The sequence below is a fragment of the Electrophorus electricus genome, chromosome 3 (assembly GCF_013358815.1).
Source record: "Electrophorus electricus isolate fEleEle1 chromosome 3, fEleEle1.pri, whole genome shotgun sequence".
Lineage (NCBI taxonomy): Eukaryota > Metazoa > Chordata > Actinopteri > Gymnotiformes > Gymnotidae > Electrophorus > Electrophorus electricus.
The window spans coordinates 7,717,501-7,737,902 of record NC_049537.1 but is presented as its reverse complement, the minus strand read 5'-3'; the positions used below and the strand labels follow the sequence as shown (position 1 = coordinate 7,737,902).

At 40.8% G+C, this 20,402-nt stretch overlaps 1 protein-coding gene across 1 annotated transcript in view; it reads left to right on the top strand.

Moving 5' to 3' along the window:
- The window catches only part of gabra5 (gamma-aminobutyric acid type A receptor subunit alpha5), a 31,043-nt gene that overhangs the window by 8,163 nt on the left and 2,478 nt on the right, over window positions 1–20,402 (top strand). The window contains exons 7-10 of the mRNA XM_027005577.2: window positions 3,034–3,116; window positions 14,616–14,759; window positions 17,485–17,637; window positions 18,851–19,062. Coding sequence (XP_026861378.1) covers window positions 3,034–3,116; window positions 14,616–14,759; window positions 17,485–17,637; window positions 18,851–19,062 — 592 coding nt within the window. The remainder of the gene's footprint in view (window positions 1–3,033; window positions 3,117–14,615; window positions 14,760–17,484; window positions 17,638–18,850; window positions 19,063–20,402) is intronic.

Here is a 20,402-nt window from a genome sequence, read left to right as displayed (position 1 = left end):
CTTTATCCTGTCATTTATAATTTATAATGCAGCTGTTTATAGCAGACGTGGTATTGGTATTGTGGGTGTGCACTACTGTGAATCCTACTGTACGTCAGGGTATGAATGGGTCTGTGCTATGAGTGGAGTGTGACATCTGCTGCTATAACATGACACAAGAGGTTAGTGTGTGTGGTACTGCACTGAGGGTTTGAACTGATAATTTAGTGTGATCACACCTCACTGTTTTCCTGTGTTGTACAGTGCAGGATTTACACACGTGGGTTTGGGCTCTGGTCATTCATCCCTCCTGTGCAGCACCCTACCATTTGACCTTCAGATAGGAAGGCCTGATGCTATCAATTATATGCTGTAAATTATATACAATGAGGCAGGTGTGTGTGTGTGTGTGTGTTCCAGTAATTATGCACTCTGCCAGTGGGAGATGCAGGCATCTGCCTCATCTCAACACATTCCCCAACACATCTTTCACAGTTTTGAAGAGACTGAAACTATTTAACGCTAGTATTAACAGGAACTGCACCGCATAAGCTTTGTTACGATACTTTCATGGAAACAATTGAAATACACAAGCAGGAAAGAACATCTCGGCAATGTTCCTAATGATCCCAGCACAGAGGCTGACAAAATGATTCCCAGGACATATAGTAGGGATTATAGAAACTTTGTGGTAATAATGAAATCTAATTGAATGATGTCTAATGAATAAGTATGTAGTATAATAATGTGACGTGATGTAATATACTGACCACTAGAGGGAGATGCATGACAGCAAATTAAGCAGTTGCCGTTCTACGGTCTGTTCTACCGCAGTCTGTTTTCAGTCATTACTACGGTATGACTCATTGGTGTTGAGCAAGTAAATATGTAAAACTGGTTCATGTGGTTTACTGTGAATGCACAGTGGAAACACTTAAATAAAAGATGAAAAAAGTTCGACTGGAGACGTTTTGTACTATGTGCATGCGTCTTTAGATATCCATGTTTTAGTAGGTCATTTATTCAAAAAGCATTGTTATGATCTAGGTCCAGGTTTATTATTATTATTATTATTATTATTATTAATTTATTTATTTAAAAATATTTACTGTTGTCAAAAACTGTCAATTGCATATACATGAAATATCGGCGCACTTAGAAGAGAACTGAGGCTATCTGTGAGATTTACTGTCTGTTTTCTTCTGCCAAATGGCACATGGCTCAGCTAGAGTTCAAACCTGTATTTCATCTGAATGCTTCACCTGTGCCCTGTTAAGCAGAACTGAGCCTGCATCTGCATTTTGAAGTACAAAAGTGCCAAATGTAACAAACATCACCTATTACTGCTCTTCATGGCTTTAAACAATTACATAAGCGTACATATACACAGGTAAAATAACATACATCCCTTCACTTAATATATTCAGTAATTTAAAACAGCTAATGTATAAAAGTATTATTTAAACTTTGATCTAAAATGGCACACACAAAAAAAGTGCACTGGTGGAGTGCTCCAGATCATTGGCACAAATACTATAAAGGCACAGCCAGCATCCAGCTCTAGCTGTGATCAAGGAGCAGGCAGCAGTCACCGGCAGGATAACCTTGAGGATCGAGAAGCAGCATGTGCACAAAGCATATCTGTAATGTAAGGGGGAGCCAGTCCATTCAGAGGTTTGAACACAAACAGCAGAACTTCATATTGAATTCTAAATCAAACTGAAAACCAGTGGAGGGAAGCTAAAACCAGGGCAATATGATCTCTTCTCTTTGAACCTGTAAGCAAGTGAGCTACAACATTTTGGAATATCTGTATCAGCATTTTGGAATATCTACAATAATCCAGGTCTGATAAAACCTTGGATGACATTTTAAAGATAGTATTGAGAGAGAACTCATTTAATTGGAGCTAATAGCTAAATCCTAACTGTACCAGGTCTAAGTAGAAAAAATACAGTTGTAAGATATTGTCATAACAGAGAAATGAGATATCCTTTCTCCTGTCTCTCCTTCCTGTTCCTGATGCAGTCCCCCAGGGGGCTGTGGTTTCTGGTTGAGAGTATGCTGTGTGAAATTGGCTTCTCACTGGTCTGTTGACTGGATGTAAAAGCTGTGTTGAGAGTAAAGCATCCTTAGGTTCTGAGAAAGGTGCTATATCAGTGTACATTCATTCATTGACTCATTGATTCATTCATTGACTGATTCATTCATATCATGTTGATGTAACATTTGTTCCAGGAAGTATATGGAACAAAGAATAGCAAGTAGCAGATTATTTGTCACCTTTAACAGCAGATTCAGTACTGTAGCATGTCTTTAAAAAAGGCGGAAAACGTTATTAGAAATTTTCTATTTAAAAAAAGCAAATTTGAGAACGGACAGAATTTCTGGAATTTTAGAAAGCAATAAGAGTTTCTCAGGTAGTTACTCAGTTGTCACTCATTTAGTTCCTCAGTACTAAAGAGTCCAGGTTGTGCTAGAAGAGGCTGTACCACTGCATATTAAAAACCTGTATGAATTACATATATTTACAGTACATGAAATGTCATGATCTATATTCTGAGATGTTATAATGGATCTGTATTAAAGGCATCTGCAGGAATCTCATTCACAGATTGGCTAGTTTGCAGGGGAATGTTCATTTTGTGGATGAAATCCACAATGCAAATCTTTCTTACTTGCAGTCTTAAAATGGTCCAGTTGGTGGCACTGTAGGTCTATGACAAGTTTAGTCATGTAACTCTTACTGCAATAGATAGCTTCAAAACACAATGAAAAGAAAACAGCGATAACAGAGGAAAATGGAATATGGGGCTTTGTGGTGTGTGTGTGTGTGTGTGTGTGTGTGTGTGTGTGTGTGTGTGTGTGTGTGTGTGAGATCATCATCATCATCATTGTCATGGCAGTAGTGTTTAACGAAATGTGTATATAAAAAAATATATTTGAATTCTCTATAAATGCTCAGAAAGGTACATTATTCCGTTTGCTTCGTTAAAAGTGGAGTTTCATCAGTTCTGTGCATGAGGGCATTGATAACTTTGCTTTTCTCTCCAGACTGACCATATCTGCTGAGTGTCCAATGCAACTGGAAGACTTCCCCATGGATGCTCATGCCTGCCCCCTCAAGTTTGGGAGTTGTAAGTGCTTTCTAAATCCTTTCCTTTGCTACCTGTCCAAAAACAATCGCCAGCATAGAAAAAATATAAACTGTGGAAAACTGGTCACATACTGCATCTTGTATTTTTAGACAAGAAAAGGATAACCATCTTATAGAATTTAAACAGACCTAGTTTATACCACCGCAATCTGTCACTGTAGCATTTATCACTATGACAAGATATCCAAAAAAATTCTATAACGGCAATTATCTTCGCTGGTCTGTGAAAAAAAGGAGGTACCTAAAGTGGGTTAGCAATCATAAGGCAAAACGGTCTTTGAAAAATCTTCTTTAATGCATGCCAGGTGGTGCTATTCAAAAATGACCCATACATGAACTGCAGTGTGGTGTTGGGGTCGGGGGGGTGGGGGGGGGGGGTGAGGATGAGGTACGCTGAGGCATCATTTCTCTTATTCTCTCTCTCTCCAGTAATGAGACCATGGAGGAGTCACCCCTCCCTACCTTTGTATGACTCTATCTCTCTCTCTCTCTCTCTCTCTCTCTCTCTCTCTCTCTCTTTCAGTTCAACTCGATTCAACGCAATTCAATTCAATTCAATTTAATTCTAGCAAATTCAATACAAGGTAGCTTTATTGGCATGATTGAATCAGGTACAATTTTGCCCAAGCAAAGAGAGATTGGAGCTGAATATACTCTGTGGAAATAACAGTAATGTTTTTAGGTTACTGATGATGATAATGGTTTTAATACTAGCAAAATAATAATCAAAGTAAAAAAGTACGACAATTAATGTTAAAAGATAACTAGATGAAAACTAGATCAAACAAAATCAGTAATACTAACAGTAAATATATTAACAGAATATAGATAAGAATTATTATCATATTTTGCAATGAGAGGTTGTGTGCTTCTTTTTCCAAGGACAATTTGTTATTTTTTGGGCTAGGAGAAAATGTCAAAATTTGGGCATGTACAATTTTACTGTGAAATTTTGGCGGATCTGTGACTTTTTCACAATGGGGGAGAAAGGGCTGTTCTGTCTCGACCTCACTACTCTGACAGTGACCACACAGTCTTCTCTCTCTAGGCAGACAGGATTTTTTGTATCTTCCATTTCTTTGGCCAGATTCTGGTCACTGAGCCAGTACTTGGTGAGGTTGTCTATGCTGTGGCTCTCTGACAGTGTAGAGATATTCTGATAATTTGTATTCTCTGTTTAGTACCTGATACATCTGTAATTTAGTCCTGGTGTCATTGTCCCAATGTTCTAGATAGTCTTCTTTGCTTTTTTGATAATATGATTAACTCTGATTAGACTTTGGTCAGCAGTGCTGAACTGAGGCTGCTGTCTCTCTTTCTGACTCTCTCTCTCTCTCTCTCTCTCTCTCTCTCTCTCTCTCTCTCTCTCTTTGCGTTTTTCTCTTCGCATGCATTTTATATCTTCCCTGTTCTCACTCATATCAAGCAATTCCTAATAGCACATCCAAAAGACACAGTAATACACTCATGCAGCCCTTTCCACCGTGCATCAAAGCATTCAGACTGTACACTTGATCTTTCTCTTGCAGTTCAGCCTTATCACACTGCAGCCATTCAGAAGCAGGATTAAGATTATCACCTGCTCCATAGAACAGGACACTTTGGGGCTGGATTAGGGATGGCTCCTGGTCCCTGCACACACTCATGCCCACACAGACACACACTTACACACACAGACACACACTTACACACACAGACACACACTTACACATGCATGGACACATACTTACAGACAAAATGTGTGGCAGTGTGGGAAAGGTCTGTCTTGCACAGCTTTATTTGAAGTTTTGAATACTGCCAAATGGATTGGCTTCACCTGGGAGTTGTCTGAGCTCAGAATTTATGGTGCGATGCCAGAGAGACAGTGTGTGTGGAGAGAGAGAGAGAGAGAGAGAGAGAGAGAGAGAGAGAGAGAGAGAGAGAGAGAGAGAGAGAGAGAGAGAGAGCGGGGGAGGGCTATCCTTTTCTGCAGCCAGCAGAGTCTTACTGTCTTTTTTAACCAGGGCCTAAATGTGCTCCTCAAGTATAAAAAGTGCTCTTTCTGTACACATAGTTGGCACAAACAAATTGTAATCTGCATAGTTTTCCAAGATGTTTGGAAATATTCCAGCACTGTAGGAGTTCCAACGCTGTTCATATTTGTCTTTGAAAATAGCAATTTTATTGCCTTTAATACTTTACACTTCACTGAGGTGTAAGGTTCAAACTTTGCCTTTTGCATCACTTTGGCACTTTTATTTATAATACAGTATAACACTGCAATTTGGTGGGAATTCAGCTATTAAAAACTTCACTCCCTTAATGCACTCGAGTTGGGTATGGTGTGTACAGTGCACTTGGAATTGGGCATGGTGTGTCCAGCACAGCAGTGCCACTGCCTACTAGTCCTGTTGAAATCCATTGAGCATGCTGTGGTCACATGTACCTGTGAAGTTACAGAGGCTTTGATAACGTGGCCTGCTTCCTCCATCAGCAATGGTCTGTAAGCCCCATGACACAGGCATGTTCCATATGTTCCATAATGTTTTGGATTTGGTGCAGAATAATAATGCAATAAAGATAAAGATGACCAAGGTTCTATTGACAAAGGGCTTTCAGTGGGGATTCCATAATCTAAAGGGCAATTAAGAACAGGGTGAAACCTAAAGTTAATAAAGTTAAACCTAAAGGAATATAAACTTTATGGCAGATTTGTTAGTTTGGCAACCCTTTCATGTTTTCAGCACATAAACATGTAGAAACGATCTCTTCCCCTGCTGCAATTTTAGTCTGTTCCTTCTTTTTTGTGTGTTTGTGTTCTCGTTGGACTGTTATACTATAAAACAACCTTGAGTGTCAGAAAGAGGCTATATAAATTAGATTATTATTATTATTATTATTACATAGAACATTGTTAGTAATTCTTTAAAATTGTCTGTCAGGGGCTATTATATTATACTCCACTCTTAGTAATTCCATTATATTTATGATGTGGCAAAACTAGGAAGGCCTGTAGTTCTATTCCATTTTCAGATGAAGTATTTTTAGAGGCTGTATCTATAACGTTGGTGGCCCGAGTACCGCAGGGCGCGGGGCAGGACGCACAGACTTCCTTGTCGGTGAAACACATTTATTAATACAAAACATATATGACACAGGTGGCACTCACACACAACAGGTACGGAAACCATGACTATACATCTAACATTAAACAAAGACGCATACACATTAACAGGAACTACACAAACCATTGTTACGGTTACAAAGATCTACAGTAACACCTACGTAGTGACAATGACCAACAAAGGGAGCACACACAGACAAGGGTTTAAATAGACACACAAGAGATTCACATTGAACCCTTTATACGTGTGTGCAATCCCAGGGAGCGTGGTTACAAAAACAAAGACAGTACATTAGTGCATTCCGCTGCACGTGGCAGGCCATACCACGTGACTATGAGGGGAGGAGCAGTCCGTGACCGTATGATTTGTTTGGTCCTGACATGGACCTCAAGTTTAGGACATCTATAAAATTCTCGGGGGAGAATTCCTGAGATTTCTAATATTCCATTACCAAATGCAGGTGCTCAAAACGCACATGGCAGTAAACATATTTGATTAGTAATTTAACTTTTAGATCAGTCAACAAAAATGTTTATGATTAGCATTGTGTATTGTTACATAATGGGTTTTATAAAAGCTGTTTTTGAATTCATCATCTTTTGTTTGGCTGGTTGAGTAACAGTGGCAGATGCCTAATTCAACAGTCGTCTCCATCAAACAGAACTAGAACTTTTCTAAATAACTGCTGCTCTCCTTGCCAGAATGTGGCTGTTGTATACTGGATGCTAATGCAGTTTTTTTTTTCTTAAATATATAAATATATTCAGTTATATACAGAAAGAGATCAATCACACTTTAATGGTTAGGATTGGATCTAGGATCTGGAGCTCTATAGACACATTTCAGTAAATGTGCAGCCATGTGTGTTGTGTGGTAATGGACAGAGCACACAACATGTCATCCGTACACTGATGGCAGGGTTACTGCAGAGAGCCTCTGCTACTCAGTGCTTTGTCATTTGGAGAAATACATTTGGTTAAAGTCATTGTAATACTCATGATAAAATGCAAAGGCTCTTTATTATTATCTTTGTCATTTTTTCTTTAGAATTTCCATGACCTCCTGATGTTTATTTCAGACTAGTGCATTAGGATAATTATGAGAAGAAATGCTCAATTATGTATTCATCTGATGGGGAGAAATAAAAGGAAGGAAGCAGTAATAGCAGCAGTGGGCATGGTATAGCGACTTAAAGGACTTCCTGTGACATTCCTGCGACCAGACGTTAGTGTGGTCTGTCACTGCTACCAGCGTCATGTGCCTTCTTTCGGACCGCTCGTGCTTCTTCAGGGACCTTTGGACTGGCTCCAGCCTACCCTGCTTGTTTAGACTGACTTCCTCTCACATTGGCATTCTGTGCTGTGTTGTTTAGCTGCAGCTCTCTGTCTCTCTTCCTTTTGCTCTCCCTTTCTTGGCTCGGCTACCCCCACTACCTTCCCACTCTTGCACGTGCTGTTTTCGTTCGATGTTGTGCCATCCAGCAGTGAGAAGCTTCCCAGGCGGTGGGGCTCAAATCCTGAATGACATGGGAGAAGCATCCTTATCCACACTCTCTCTTCTCCCGTCTTCACACTTTTGCGTCCAGTTCCAAAGTTAATGGGGACAGATAGCTTAACCCCATTGCAGATTTATTTGCTATAACACATTACCAGAAACCATGAATCACTTCACTTTGTATTATTCCAACACAAGGACCCATCTTGTGTCAGTCAACCAAGCACCATCTGCCTGTACAGTTACATAAACTTCAGCAGTATCACTTCAGCCTGCCAGGTGTTGTCAGCAGAGGCAAGGTGCCCTGCGGGGTGCCCCTGAGTGGCATGCGGTGAAAGTACTGCCTTTCCTGTGGACTGGGACAAATTCACCACTGGTCTGTTTGCCATCTGTGTCTCACAGCAAAGGGGAAACTAGGGAGGAATTGCACAGAAACATGTCAGCCTCTTTTTAAATTTTTTTTTTTTTATAACATATTCATTTAGTGGGAGGGGGTCCTCATATTTTGTGGGATTACTATTCTACTTCCCAGCCAGTGGTGTGTGGCTAGTAGACTGAAAGATATAGCCACAGACCTCTACAGAGGCAGGGGGTATTCAGTCTCTCATAATTGTGGTGCTGTGATGTGATCCTTCATGTGATCAGGACAGGCATTTTGTGATAAGATCCAGCACAAAAATTGTGCTCTAATATTATAAACGTATTATCTAGGTCTTGAGCAACTTAATTGTTTCATTAAATGGGAACTTTACCAGACAGCATAAATGCACAGCAGGTGAGCCCATTCTGCCCATTAGTGCAGACTGTTGAGATAATCCTTTAATGAATACAGGTGTGGATTACATTGACTAAAAACATCATTGAAAGTAAACTTTATGTGAGATAAAAATCAAAAAGCAATCGAGAGAGTAGACATTAATAGTACACAATAGTAGCTCATGATACTGTGTCATGTGATATATATATCCTCCCATAAGATGCCAGCTGTTATTGCTGATTATTATATGCACTGATAATTCCTATCCCATGCTGTGATGCCGTTCTCATGTTCAGGAGCCAGGTATAGTCATTATTCTAGAGATGCAGAGCAGATGCACTTCTTCTCTAGAACAGGACAGGTTTGAAACATTATAACAATGCTTGTAATGATTTTGTCTTGAAAGGGTCTTCCTACAATTCTAACAAAATAACCCACATTAAAAACTATTAAAAACCCTTAGAAGTCCTAGTAAAGCCCCATAGTGATTATTCTTTTGTCTATAAACATATTACAAACATTATGCCCTTCTTTGTATAGTAGCACCATGCACAGTAGGTCATCCTTTCAAGGCCTCATAAGAGTAGAATGCTGAAGGAGCTGGTGATTTGAGAGCCATGTCCTATATTTAACATCTATACATAGCTAATCCTGGTCTTACTGCAGTATAGTCTGGAGTCATACAATGCTGCATCATCTTTGGCTCCTTATATAAATCAGAGATTTCACTGGGATGACATATAAGTCTCAGCAGTGAATGGCATTCTCATCAGGAGTCTAATGGTATTTCACTTCCGGGAGGGATTTATAACACAAGTCTGCCTAAGCATTTCTATAGCCTTCTGCAAGCCTTTGTTATAGTGTAAGATTTGTTTCTGTTGTCATAATATTTCAAGTTCACAATAAAACTACTGAATGATATATAGTGATATATAGTATTGGTATATAGTACTATATAGTATTTAGATAACTGAAAACACCAAATTATTAACAATATATCCAGCCAGCTCAAGCCATTGGATTACTGAATAAAACATGCAGTAACTAATGATAACAAAAATAAACAAATATATAAAATAATCAATCAATCAACTAATCAATTAATACATAAAAGAGAACATTAATGACAATTCAAAATGCCAGTCTAAAAAAGCATGATTTGAGTGTTGATTTAAAAGTAGGAAGACACGAGGCCTTCCTAATGCACTGGCATGTGTAAGATCTCCATCAGTCCTTTTGTTCCTGATATGCTGATGCTGATAACAGCACAACTCTCACAACCAGGCCAGTAGCACATCAGTGTCACTGCGGTGATGAGGATGGTATTCCATCAGCAGTGGCCCTCTGGCTAGATACTGACTGTAGATGAATGGGCTTGAGGGGAGATGGACAAATATGCATGCAAACAGATGGGCTACAGTCTACGAATATAAACCTAGAACTGGCTATGCTAGCATTACCTAATAAAGTGGTCAGTGACAGTAATACCTCCAGCTGTTTAAATAAATTGGCAGGTGATGGTATATACCCATACATATACACAAGCATACACATGCACACATGCGCACATGTGGACAGATAAGAACACACACACACACACACACACATACACACACACACACACACACACACACACACACACACACACACACACACAAATACACAGAAACCTAAATTGCATTTAAAGGGCAAAAAGCTCTGAATCATGTCTGTACCAAAACAACATATCCAGCCAGCTCAGTCCATTGGCTTACTGCATAAAACATGTAGTAACTAATGTAAAGAAAAATCAATCAATCAATCAATAAATAAAAGAGAACATTAATGACAGTTCAAAATGCCAGTCTAAAAAAGCATGATTTGAGTGTTGATTTGAAAGTAGGAAGACACGAGGCCTTCCTAATACACTGGCATGTGTAAGATCTCCATCAGTCCTTTTGTTCCTGATATGCTGATGCTGATAACAGCACAACTCTCACAACCAGGCCAGTAGCACATCAGTGTCACTGCGGTGATGAGGATGGTATTCCATCAGCAGTGGCCCTCTGGCCAGATACTGACTGTAGATGAATGGGCTTGAGGGGAGATGGACAAATATGCATGCAAACAGATGGGCTACAGTCTACGAATGTAAACCTAGAACTGGCTATGCTAGCATTACCTAATAAAGTGGTCAGTGAGGGTAATACCTCCAACTGTTTGAAATAAATTGGCAGGTGATGGTATATGCCCATACACAAGCATACACATGCACACACACACACAACCACACACACATGCACGCGTGCACACACACACACACACACACACACACATGCATAAATACACAGAAACCTAAGTTGTATTTAAAGGGCAAAAAAGTCTGAACCATGTCCTTACCAAAACATAATCATTCCAACTTAATGACCTGTCACCCTGGCTACAGAGCTGAACTATTGAAGGCTCCACTCTCTCCTGTGAGGCCCTGCTCTGCTGGTAGGTGGCAGTTGTGGGGTACTAGCATCAGCTAAGGTCTGCTAAAGCTCAGTAATCCTTCACTGAAAGGCGTGGTGTTTAAGGACTGGTTGGAAACAGCAGTGTGTGTGTGTTAACCAACAGTGAGGGATCTGATGGAGTTATTTTTGAATGCCAGTGTGCCAGGATTTTCTATCATGTCTTTTTTATCTGCTTAAGAGAGAGAGAGAGAGTCAAGGTTTAAATGTTCTTTCACTTATTCTGTAAACGACTATCCATTTGGTTAATAGAGATGATTGTAAATATAATTATGGTTTTAGATCTGTAGTACTGCGCATAGTACTTACATAGTATTGCAAATAGTGCTGAACAAAGTAAACTAAACAAAACTATAGCAGAAATGTCATAGCACTGATATTTTCATGTTTCATTATGTTGCAGAAGCTCTTGTGGAAACCATGTCATAATTGGTTTGTTCCATACTGATTTTAAGGTGGTTATTTTTTTTCTGGAAAATGATTTTGATGCCCCTTTCATGCAGTAGGCATGTTTTATTGATGTACACTGGGCTGAAATGACATTGTGGTTTCTCTGATGGATTCTTGAGAAATGGAGTGTTTTTGGCCAGTCACAGTATGTGTATATGTGCATGAGGTATGTGTTGGCATGTGATAATGGTTTCTAGGGGCCACTAAAGCTGCTTTAACATCCTCTAAACCATGCCTTCTGGCCTGCAGGACGGATTATCCCTTGTACCAACCCTGACTCTTATTATTCCTTAAATACCTCACTTCTGTAGTTCTTGGAGTTCCAAGCACAAATGTACTCTGAAGGCATTTGCACAGCTCTGTGATGCAGTAGTACTGAGTGTAATGCTGTCACCAGGCCAATCATCACTGGTCACTTCTCCTTCTTTCTTTCTAATTCCAACTTTAAAAACACTCACCCAGTCTCTCACAATGCTAACTTCCTAGCATTTATAGTATATGAGTGCAGGGCTTGCTAAGGTGGTGTGAATTACCAAGCCTTTTCCATCCCAGTCTCTCACTATTCTCACTTCCGCAAATGTAAAGGCCACCTGTCAGAACCTGGATTAATCCATCAAGAAAGGAAACAATAATGCTGTTCAAACTGCTCCATAAATAGGAACGTAGATGTGATGCTTGAGTTCAGATTACAAATGGTTATGACTAATTAGACCTCTTTTCGGTGACAGTTTGGCATTGAGAATAGACTTCTATGGCAGCGGAAGGTTGATGCTCATGGAGTTCAGTCCCTGGTCCACAAGATAATCACCAAGCTTTCTGGCTCCTACATTTTCACACTGACCATACTTCCCCATTCGGCTGCAGACTAGGGTAAGGTGCTCTCTTCTTAGTGTAGCCGAGATGCATGACACAATGTATGTTTATGATTACAAAGCCCTTATCACACCAGTGGAGGACAGCTCTAGTGCAAAAGTGTCTGTTTTTGTTTTAGCATGGAACACTATGATGATTTTAATTATCTCAGGCCTATTGTTAAGCAAGCACATTCCATCTTTTTGCATATGCTTCATACAGAGACCCACCTCTTATCAAATAAGTGTAAGAAGAAATCAGCACCTCACTACAAGCTAAGGGCTGCATACATAGATTAGAACATAGCCCAGCAAGCCTGAATATAAGCTACTCTCACATATAAGTAAACTCTCTTATCTTCTAAAGCACAGATGAGAGCCGACTGGCATAGGAAACACTACTTATCATATATTTTGTTACAAGGAAAATACAACAATTACACCGTACTACAGCATTAAAACACTATTCACCAAGGAACAGTTTCTGTTCTTTGTAATTAAAGAGAAAATATCTGGAGAGGCTGTGAAAGTAGCAAAAAGACTGATTTGCTTGTAGCTACATGGATAAATGGCTTAAAATGCAAAAGGAATTGTACATTCAGGAAAGTGTGATGATCATAATAAACAAAAATGACTTCAAGACTCCCCAAGACTGAGATCCATGATCCAAATATAGGTTCAGCAAAGACCTCTTCATCCAGTAGCAGCCTAACATTTATATTCACTATTTTTAGAGACTTGAACACTTTACCTCAAGAACATGATACTTTGGTAGTTTGGTACTTTATGTTTATCAGAAAATTTAAGCACCTTTTTTTTTAGAAAGTGAATTTTCTGTATGGCTAAATGCTAGAATCATGTTAACAGTTATACTGTATTTTTACAAATAAAATATAAGATAAATAAATAATTTAGCATAATTTATACTAAGGGGTAGAACAAATGGTGTAATTCATAATATATTTACTAATGCATGACAAATGATACGTGCACTGAACTATTATGAGATAATGTTTCCTCAGACCATTTTATACATTCATTCTGAGCTGTACAATCTGGCTGGACTTTTACTGTGTTGTGGGTGGCCTGGTCTTTAAATTGACCTTTCTCAGTGTGTACACTTTAGTTAAGGCTTGTTCAGAATGCCAAAGGCTCGGCAAGCAGCTCCCTGAAATTACACCTTTCATAATGTATTTGTTAAAGGAATGGATCAATAAATGAATGAAATTAAATGGCACTCAACAACACTGAACAAATCCAGCCTTACTTTGGCACATTGCTTACACTTAATGCTCTGATTTAATTTGTTGACAATAAGGTCATTATAGGTTAATTGAATGATTGAGGTATGGTTGTATGTGTTGGTTGGTTTCCACCTGTATTGAGCTGGCCTCTACAATAAGCCCTTTAGGAGTAAGCGCAGGCTCTGCCAGCCTTGCAGGCTTTTTACTGTAGAGCACGCCATGCACGACTGTCTGGCATGCCAGTGAATGAGCACACAGTGGAGCACTGGCGCTTAAGAAAACAGCCTGCATGGCTAGAGTCAATCCTAATTGCACTGGTGGCGTCCGTCATTAGAGTGGGAGGATTACTGGACCACTTAGAGATTGGACGCCATGATGGACTACATTAGGGGATTGGAGCAAAGGAGAGAACGAGTGCTCTTATCCAATCGACTGCTGTATGTGTTCATGGCTTGTTTTATCTGTAAATCAGGCTTTTTGAAAATGCAGTAGAATACACTCTTATTTATGTATTTGCAGGAGCTCATCCAGGGAGAACCATGTGTGTCTTCATGATTAGATTGATAGTGTGCTTCATTATAACATATGACTGAGAAGAATGGAAGCAAGCAATTATTTGTAGACAAACTTGCACTAGGCTGCAAGTATACTACTTTTTCAGGTTTTTAATGAGGTACTCTTGTGTTAATCGGACAAACAGATACTTCTTTTTCACCTGAGGCTCTGATCTCATATGCAGCACATATGATGACTAAATGTATTATCGCTAATGCTTGACTTGGTGTGATTGGACAAGCTTACCTGCTGCTTGTGAAGGAAGCAAAACATTTCTCTGCTGCTGACAGATGTAGGATTATACACAAGCTCTGATAAGAAAATATAATTCTTTATGCAAATCATTCAAAATGGCATCCGCAGGCTGTAATACAGTTGTTTGATCCAGTATGGTGGTGCATTCATGCAAGGTAACTTTTGAACACCCTTCCTGAATCTCTTGTACTGCACAACACTAAATGCTATAATGCAACTTGAGTGACGCTTTAGATCTTGGCCTTATGTCTCAGCTAAGCTCAGCGTGTTCTTCCAGATGCTTACCCCATCTCAGAGGTGGTGTACAAGTGGACACAGGGCCCAGCCGAGTCTGTGGTTGTGGCAGAGGAGGGCTCACGACTCAACCAGTACCATCTGGTTGGCCAGACGGCTGGCACTGAGGACATCAGCACCAGCAGAGGTAAAAAGAGGTGATACCACATGATGTGTGAACACAGGAGAGCTAAATCTATGTATATGGTTTCTGCATGTTTACATGAGTGTTTGCGTTTCATTTGTTACAAATGTTTATTTCTGAGGTACCATTCAGAGGTTTTTTTTTTTGTTTCCTGGGTGTAACGTCAGTGACGTTTCTCCTGTTGACAGCCAACCATGTGATTTTGCAACACTAGCGTGAGAAAAAGAAAATCAAACTAGATAGAGATGACAAATAAATGGCATGGATCTAAGAGGACTTGAGAGGACTTCCAGCTGAGGGAGAGAGGAAAGTGGTGAAGAGGAGAGAGTGAGGGAGGTAGGAAGAGAGATGGAAAGATTAAGGGAATGAGCTAAATAAACATTTGTTCCTGAGCCATTGGGTCTGGAGGGTTATTCCCAGTGCCTCACCATCAGCTGTGCTTTTACCACGTGATGGGCCATGAAAGGCTGGCACTCTCAGGGGCACATGGGAAAAGGGGTGGGGAGATGGGAGGCCCAGAGGCATCTGCTTAATTCAGTTAAGTAAAGGGAAGTGGTAATACTCTCTTATCTGACTCAAATTGGTTATTACTGGAAGCACATGGGGTCAGCTTTCCCCCTCTTCTATTCCCATGGATAGATATATATGGGCAGGAACACTGGACCTACCTCCTGTGATCTTTATTAATACATCAGTTTACCCTGATCACGAATGAGGCCTGAACACTGTTCGGCACATTGTATTGACCACTGCCCTTTCTCTGGTATCCCTAATGCAGTCCCACCTGACTCCACTCTACACCCTGCGCCTGTAGCTCAGAGTTAACCCTATCTCACACCCCCTACCTTTATCATCTCTTGTACTCCAGCTGACTGGATTGCAGAGTAAAGGTTGTGAGGCTATTAACGCTGCTAATCTGAGGTGCAAACCCTCTTTACAAATTCAAGAATAGACCCACCAAGAGCTCAAAGCATGGGCACAGTTATTAACAAAAAAGGAACCTAGCAAAGAGAAAGAGAGTGAAAGCAAGAGCGAGCAGGAGACTCTTAACAACTGCTGACAAACTGATGTGAAATCATTGCCAGTGAAAATGTCATCATCATCACAAGCAGCCCACTGTAAAGACATGAGGATAACCTGTCACCTTTTGTTATCTAAAAAAAAAGCCCTTCTGCAAAGAACACCATTTCCAGTGTGCTTTAGCATCTGAGCCTTTCAAGTCCCAATTTGCAGATAGGGAGGTAGAAAAGCCCACACTCACCAGTTGACCACCATGGCAGCAGTGTTTTCTGCTATGAATGGAAGTTCTCCATAAACGCTCCAAAAGCTGAGCAGTAATGTCCACCACAGGCGCATGTCTGCCACCTCTCACTAGAGTCCCGCCCAGCAGGGCACATCCAATGCTGGCTCTCTGAAATGGGACACCCCTGGTTGTGCTGTCCTCGTGGTCATGGGCACACGGGGTAAAGAGCAACAAGGTGGACATGGTGGCGATCCCCTCTCAATGAGGACTCACTCACTCCATGGTTCATTATGAGGCTTGCGAGATGAACCTTTGCTTTGAGACCCCGCTTTTAGAAGCCCTTACTCATTTTCATCTGCTCCAGTGGGGCACTCAGTCCTCTATGCCTTTAGCTGCTTTTCTTGTCAGGTTTCCTCACTCTTGCTTGGTCTGTGTACCTGTGCACACGGTACACTGGCTGTTGGCCTCGCCTGACAGGGTGCTTAGGTCTATGAACTAGAGCAAGAGAGCCTGAATGAGAGTGGATGAGACAATCAGAATGTGACAGAGAGTGTGTGTGTTTGTGTGTGTGTGTGTGTGTGTGAGAGAGAGAGAGAGAGAGGAGAGAGAGAGAGAGCTACAGGATGCAGATTGTGACAAGGGATTAGTTGGACACAAAATCGGATTTTGTCAAAAGAAAGCAGCAGTCATCAGTGGATTTCCTTTAGTTTATCAGACTCTGCGGCCTGAAGGGATTTTAGAAAGCTTCAAATGTAATCTTGACTTGATTAACAGAATATATGGTGTTTTTCCACTCTCCTGTATTCCTTATTTTATTCCTGTTCTCTCTCTGTAGTCATTGTTATATTCCGGCTAATGTCCATGGAGTGCGAAGTCTAAGAGCACTCCACAGGCTACACCCTTGTCCTTCACCCAGTCTTTCCCATATCTACTTACTCATTCTACACCATGAAGTAAATTTACATTCACATGCTCATATGAATAATTCAGTATGCAGGATCATGTTTCTAATCATGATCGAGGGGGGATTGAATTATTTTAGGTATTTAATTGTGCACGTGTTATTGTGGTACTGAAGCATCATATTGAAAAGATAATGAAGCTGATTAAAACAGAAGACGGAAGTGCAGATTTCACAGTAGAGACCTTATGATAACTGACCATTGTTTGGTGCTAATGAGACTTCCTGGAATTTAATCTAGTTACAGATGGTCTTGCCTGCAAACGTTCTTACCAAAATTCAGCATTTTCTACACTCATTTTTTTATTTGGTATTTTGTTCTGTCTCTCCTGCTGTCTCTCTCTTTAAACCTCTCAGATGGCTTGCTTTTATCCCCCAGTTTAATCACACTTTATCTCCCTCCCTCCTTCCCGCTCGCCGTTCCTCCTGTGTTCACGGTTCAATTGCTTATGTTTCTATCGTCTATCACATTTTTGATCCCTACACTTTCCTTTGACCTTCCCTATGCTCTTGTCACCTTGCAGGTCAGTACACAGTGATGATGGCCCACTTCTACCTGAAGAGGAAGATTGGCTACTTTGTGATCCAGACATACATGCCCTGCTTCATGACCGTCATCCTGTCGCAGGTGTCCTTCTGGCTCAACCGCGAGTCTGTCCCTGCTCGCACGGTCTTTGGTCAGTGCCTTTTTCCAATACAGATGAGTCTAAAAAAAGACTTCTTTGCAGCCAATCAGTTGGACTCTTATTACCACCAGCAGCATTACAATCTACAAAGCAATTCAGTCGTGCATTGCTAGAGTTTCCAGTCATCTTTTGAGTATAATGATTCTTAGCTGATGTGTTCCTTGCCAGCTAATTCATTTACTGCTTAATGCATCAATAATTCTTGTCAAAAAGTCAGAATCGACTGGGTGCAGACAGATGGAATGAAGGGCTAATCTTCTCAGATGGCTGTGGTGGAATTTGCTCTGCAGCTACTACTGTGGTCCTCAATAAAGCACTGTAGAAGTGGACAGACCTAATCACCTACTGAGAATTTACATTTAAAATGCATACACAAATATATACAAAATCCTTTGCTCCTTATGCATTCACACATTCATTCAGTGCATATGCAAAAAGTAACTCAAACAACGTTTATTATAGCTCTGACCATAACCCAAATCCTACCCATAGCTCTAACTGTAATATAACTCACTCCAATGCACTACAAAACTAAATGACTGTTTTCTACTTAGTTGCCTTGCATGCCTTAATTCTATGAAAGATTCAAGGAAACAAAGCTCAGGAATATTTTTCTTCATATTTTCCTGTATTCCTGTGTTTGTGTGGATATTTTGTGTTCACAAGCAAGCACACACACTCAGACAGACAGACAGACAAGCAGGCAGACAGACAGACACACACATACACACACACACACTTACACACACACACCACAAAGCTCCATATTCCATTTTCCTGTGTTGGCAATTCTCTGGTCCAGAGCCTAGGAGATGCTATGTGTTGCTGGTAAGGACTAGCACCTCTCGTCAGCATAACAGTTTAATCTCACTCTGCTTCAGAGGAGCATGATCAAGCCAAGTCACCATGCTTATGGCATGCATCCCATGAAATGATAAGTTCACAATGCAGTGTGATGCTGCCACTCATATCAGTGAAGATAAGTTAAGGATGGGAAATCATATTTTGGCAGGGATGTCTTGGTTGTCTAGTAATGGTTGATTTAGTAATTAGGTTCAAAGTAAAAGTCTTTTTCATGTGGTGATTGTCAAGAAAATAAAGAAAATAAAGAATGAAAAATTATGATGTTCCAATAATGGAGCATTGTAACGTTTCCACTAAAAGGCAGTGAGTGCCTTTAACCCTGTACTCTCTTTCCTCTCAGGCGTGACCACTGTCCTTACTATGACCACGCTGAGCATCAGCGCCCGCAACTCCCTGCCCAAGGTGGCTTACGCCACAGCCATGGACTGGTTTATCGCTGTCTGCTACGCCTTTGTCTTCTCTGCCCTCATCGAGTTTGCCACCGTCAACTACTTCACCAAGCGCAGCTGGGCCTGGGACGGCAAGAAAGCTCTGGAAGCTCAGCAGCCCAAAGTGAGTACGGGTGGGTGTGTGTGGGCGAGGGGTGGGTGGGAGAATGTGTGGGTGGGCGTGTATGCATGTGACATTCTTTTCAATTACATTCCCCTCACATATCCCTTCATGTGTCTTTTCAGCTTTAAATCTTTCGTAGTGTAGAATAAACATGCCCCCTCATCCACCCTGCTACTCCAGTAAGAGAGCCATTTATGTTGCAGAAGAGAATGCCTGGCCTATTTCACATAATTTATATCTTTAAATGCATCACTTTGCTTATTAAGGTTATATAATGCACTCTTGCCCTCAATTACTTCAGCATCACTGCAGATGATTGCCCTGTGCTTTCATCAATATATGCTTCATAAGACTGAACCATCTTGAAACATCTTTTTTTTTCTTTTTTAGTTTCAGACATTGACCATCCCTCAAATATGAACAATCTATTAGCAGCTCTGTAATTGGTACTGCTGAAAGATGTCATCTTCTAAAAGGCTGCAGTTTTATCCTCAACCAGAGAACTTGCGTCTACTCATAAACCCCATAGCCAACACATCCTGCTTTTTATCTGCTTTTTACTGTACGTTTAAATGTCATAGATGCTTTGAGATTGTCTTGCATTTTGTTAAGTAAGAACTGCATGGCCCTAATTTATGGTCTGTGGTGTCAAAAAAACAGAAACCAAAGCCCATGTGGTGTCCATGAGCCTGTGTTTGTAGAGTGTGGAAAGCAGACCTTTGGAAAGTTGTGCCTGGGCCTTCAGTAGCTCTGCTGGAAAGGTCAGGCGTGTGTTACAGGACATCCTGCGGGAGCAGTGGGGAAAGTCCTGCATGCCTAAAGCAGATTGCATGCTCCAAGCGTGGCCCTGGTGCATGCCACAGGCCACACTTTTCATTCACTGCATTACGGTGTTGCGGTTTGTTTTTTGTTGGCTGGCACGCTGAAACAGATAGGTGCAGAGAGACCTCATTAGGGCTGTTTTAAGTGATTCGGCACACGAGGTCCAGTGACGCACAGGTGTCGATATGGAATATGACAAAAAGGAGTGCTGCTGAGGCTGAATGACATGTCCCCTTGGCTCAATATCTGGCCCTTTCTCTGGCACAAGCAGGCACTGTGCCAATCCCTGGCCCTCCTCCTGCTCACAGGCAGCTCCCTGGAGCTCAAGCTGGAAAGATATACTGAGCCGCTTCACTGTACCAGGTTTTAGGGAAGCAGCATTCCTTTAAACTGGGTTCTGTAAAGCAATGTCTTAATGATTACTCCACTGACCAAAACCAAGTTAGAACCTGAGGCCTTATCTAAAATGAAAGACCTCCTATCTCTCCTTTTTTCTCTCCCCAAAATGCCAATCACTT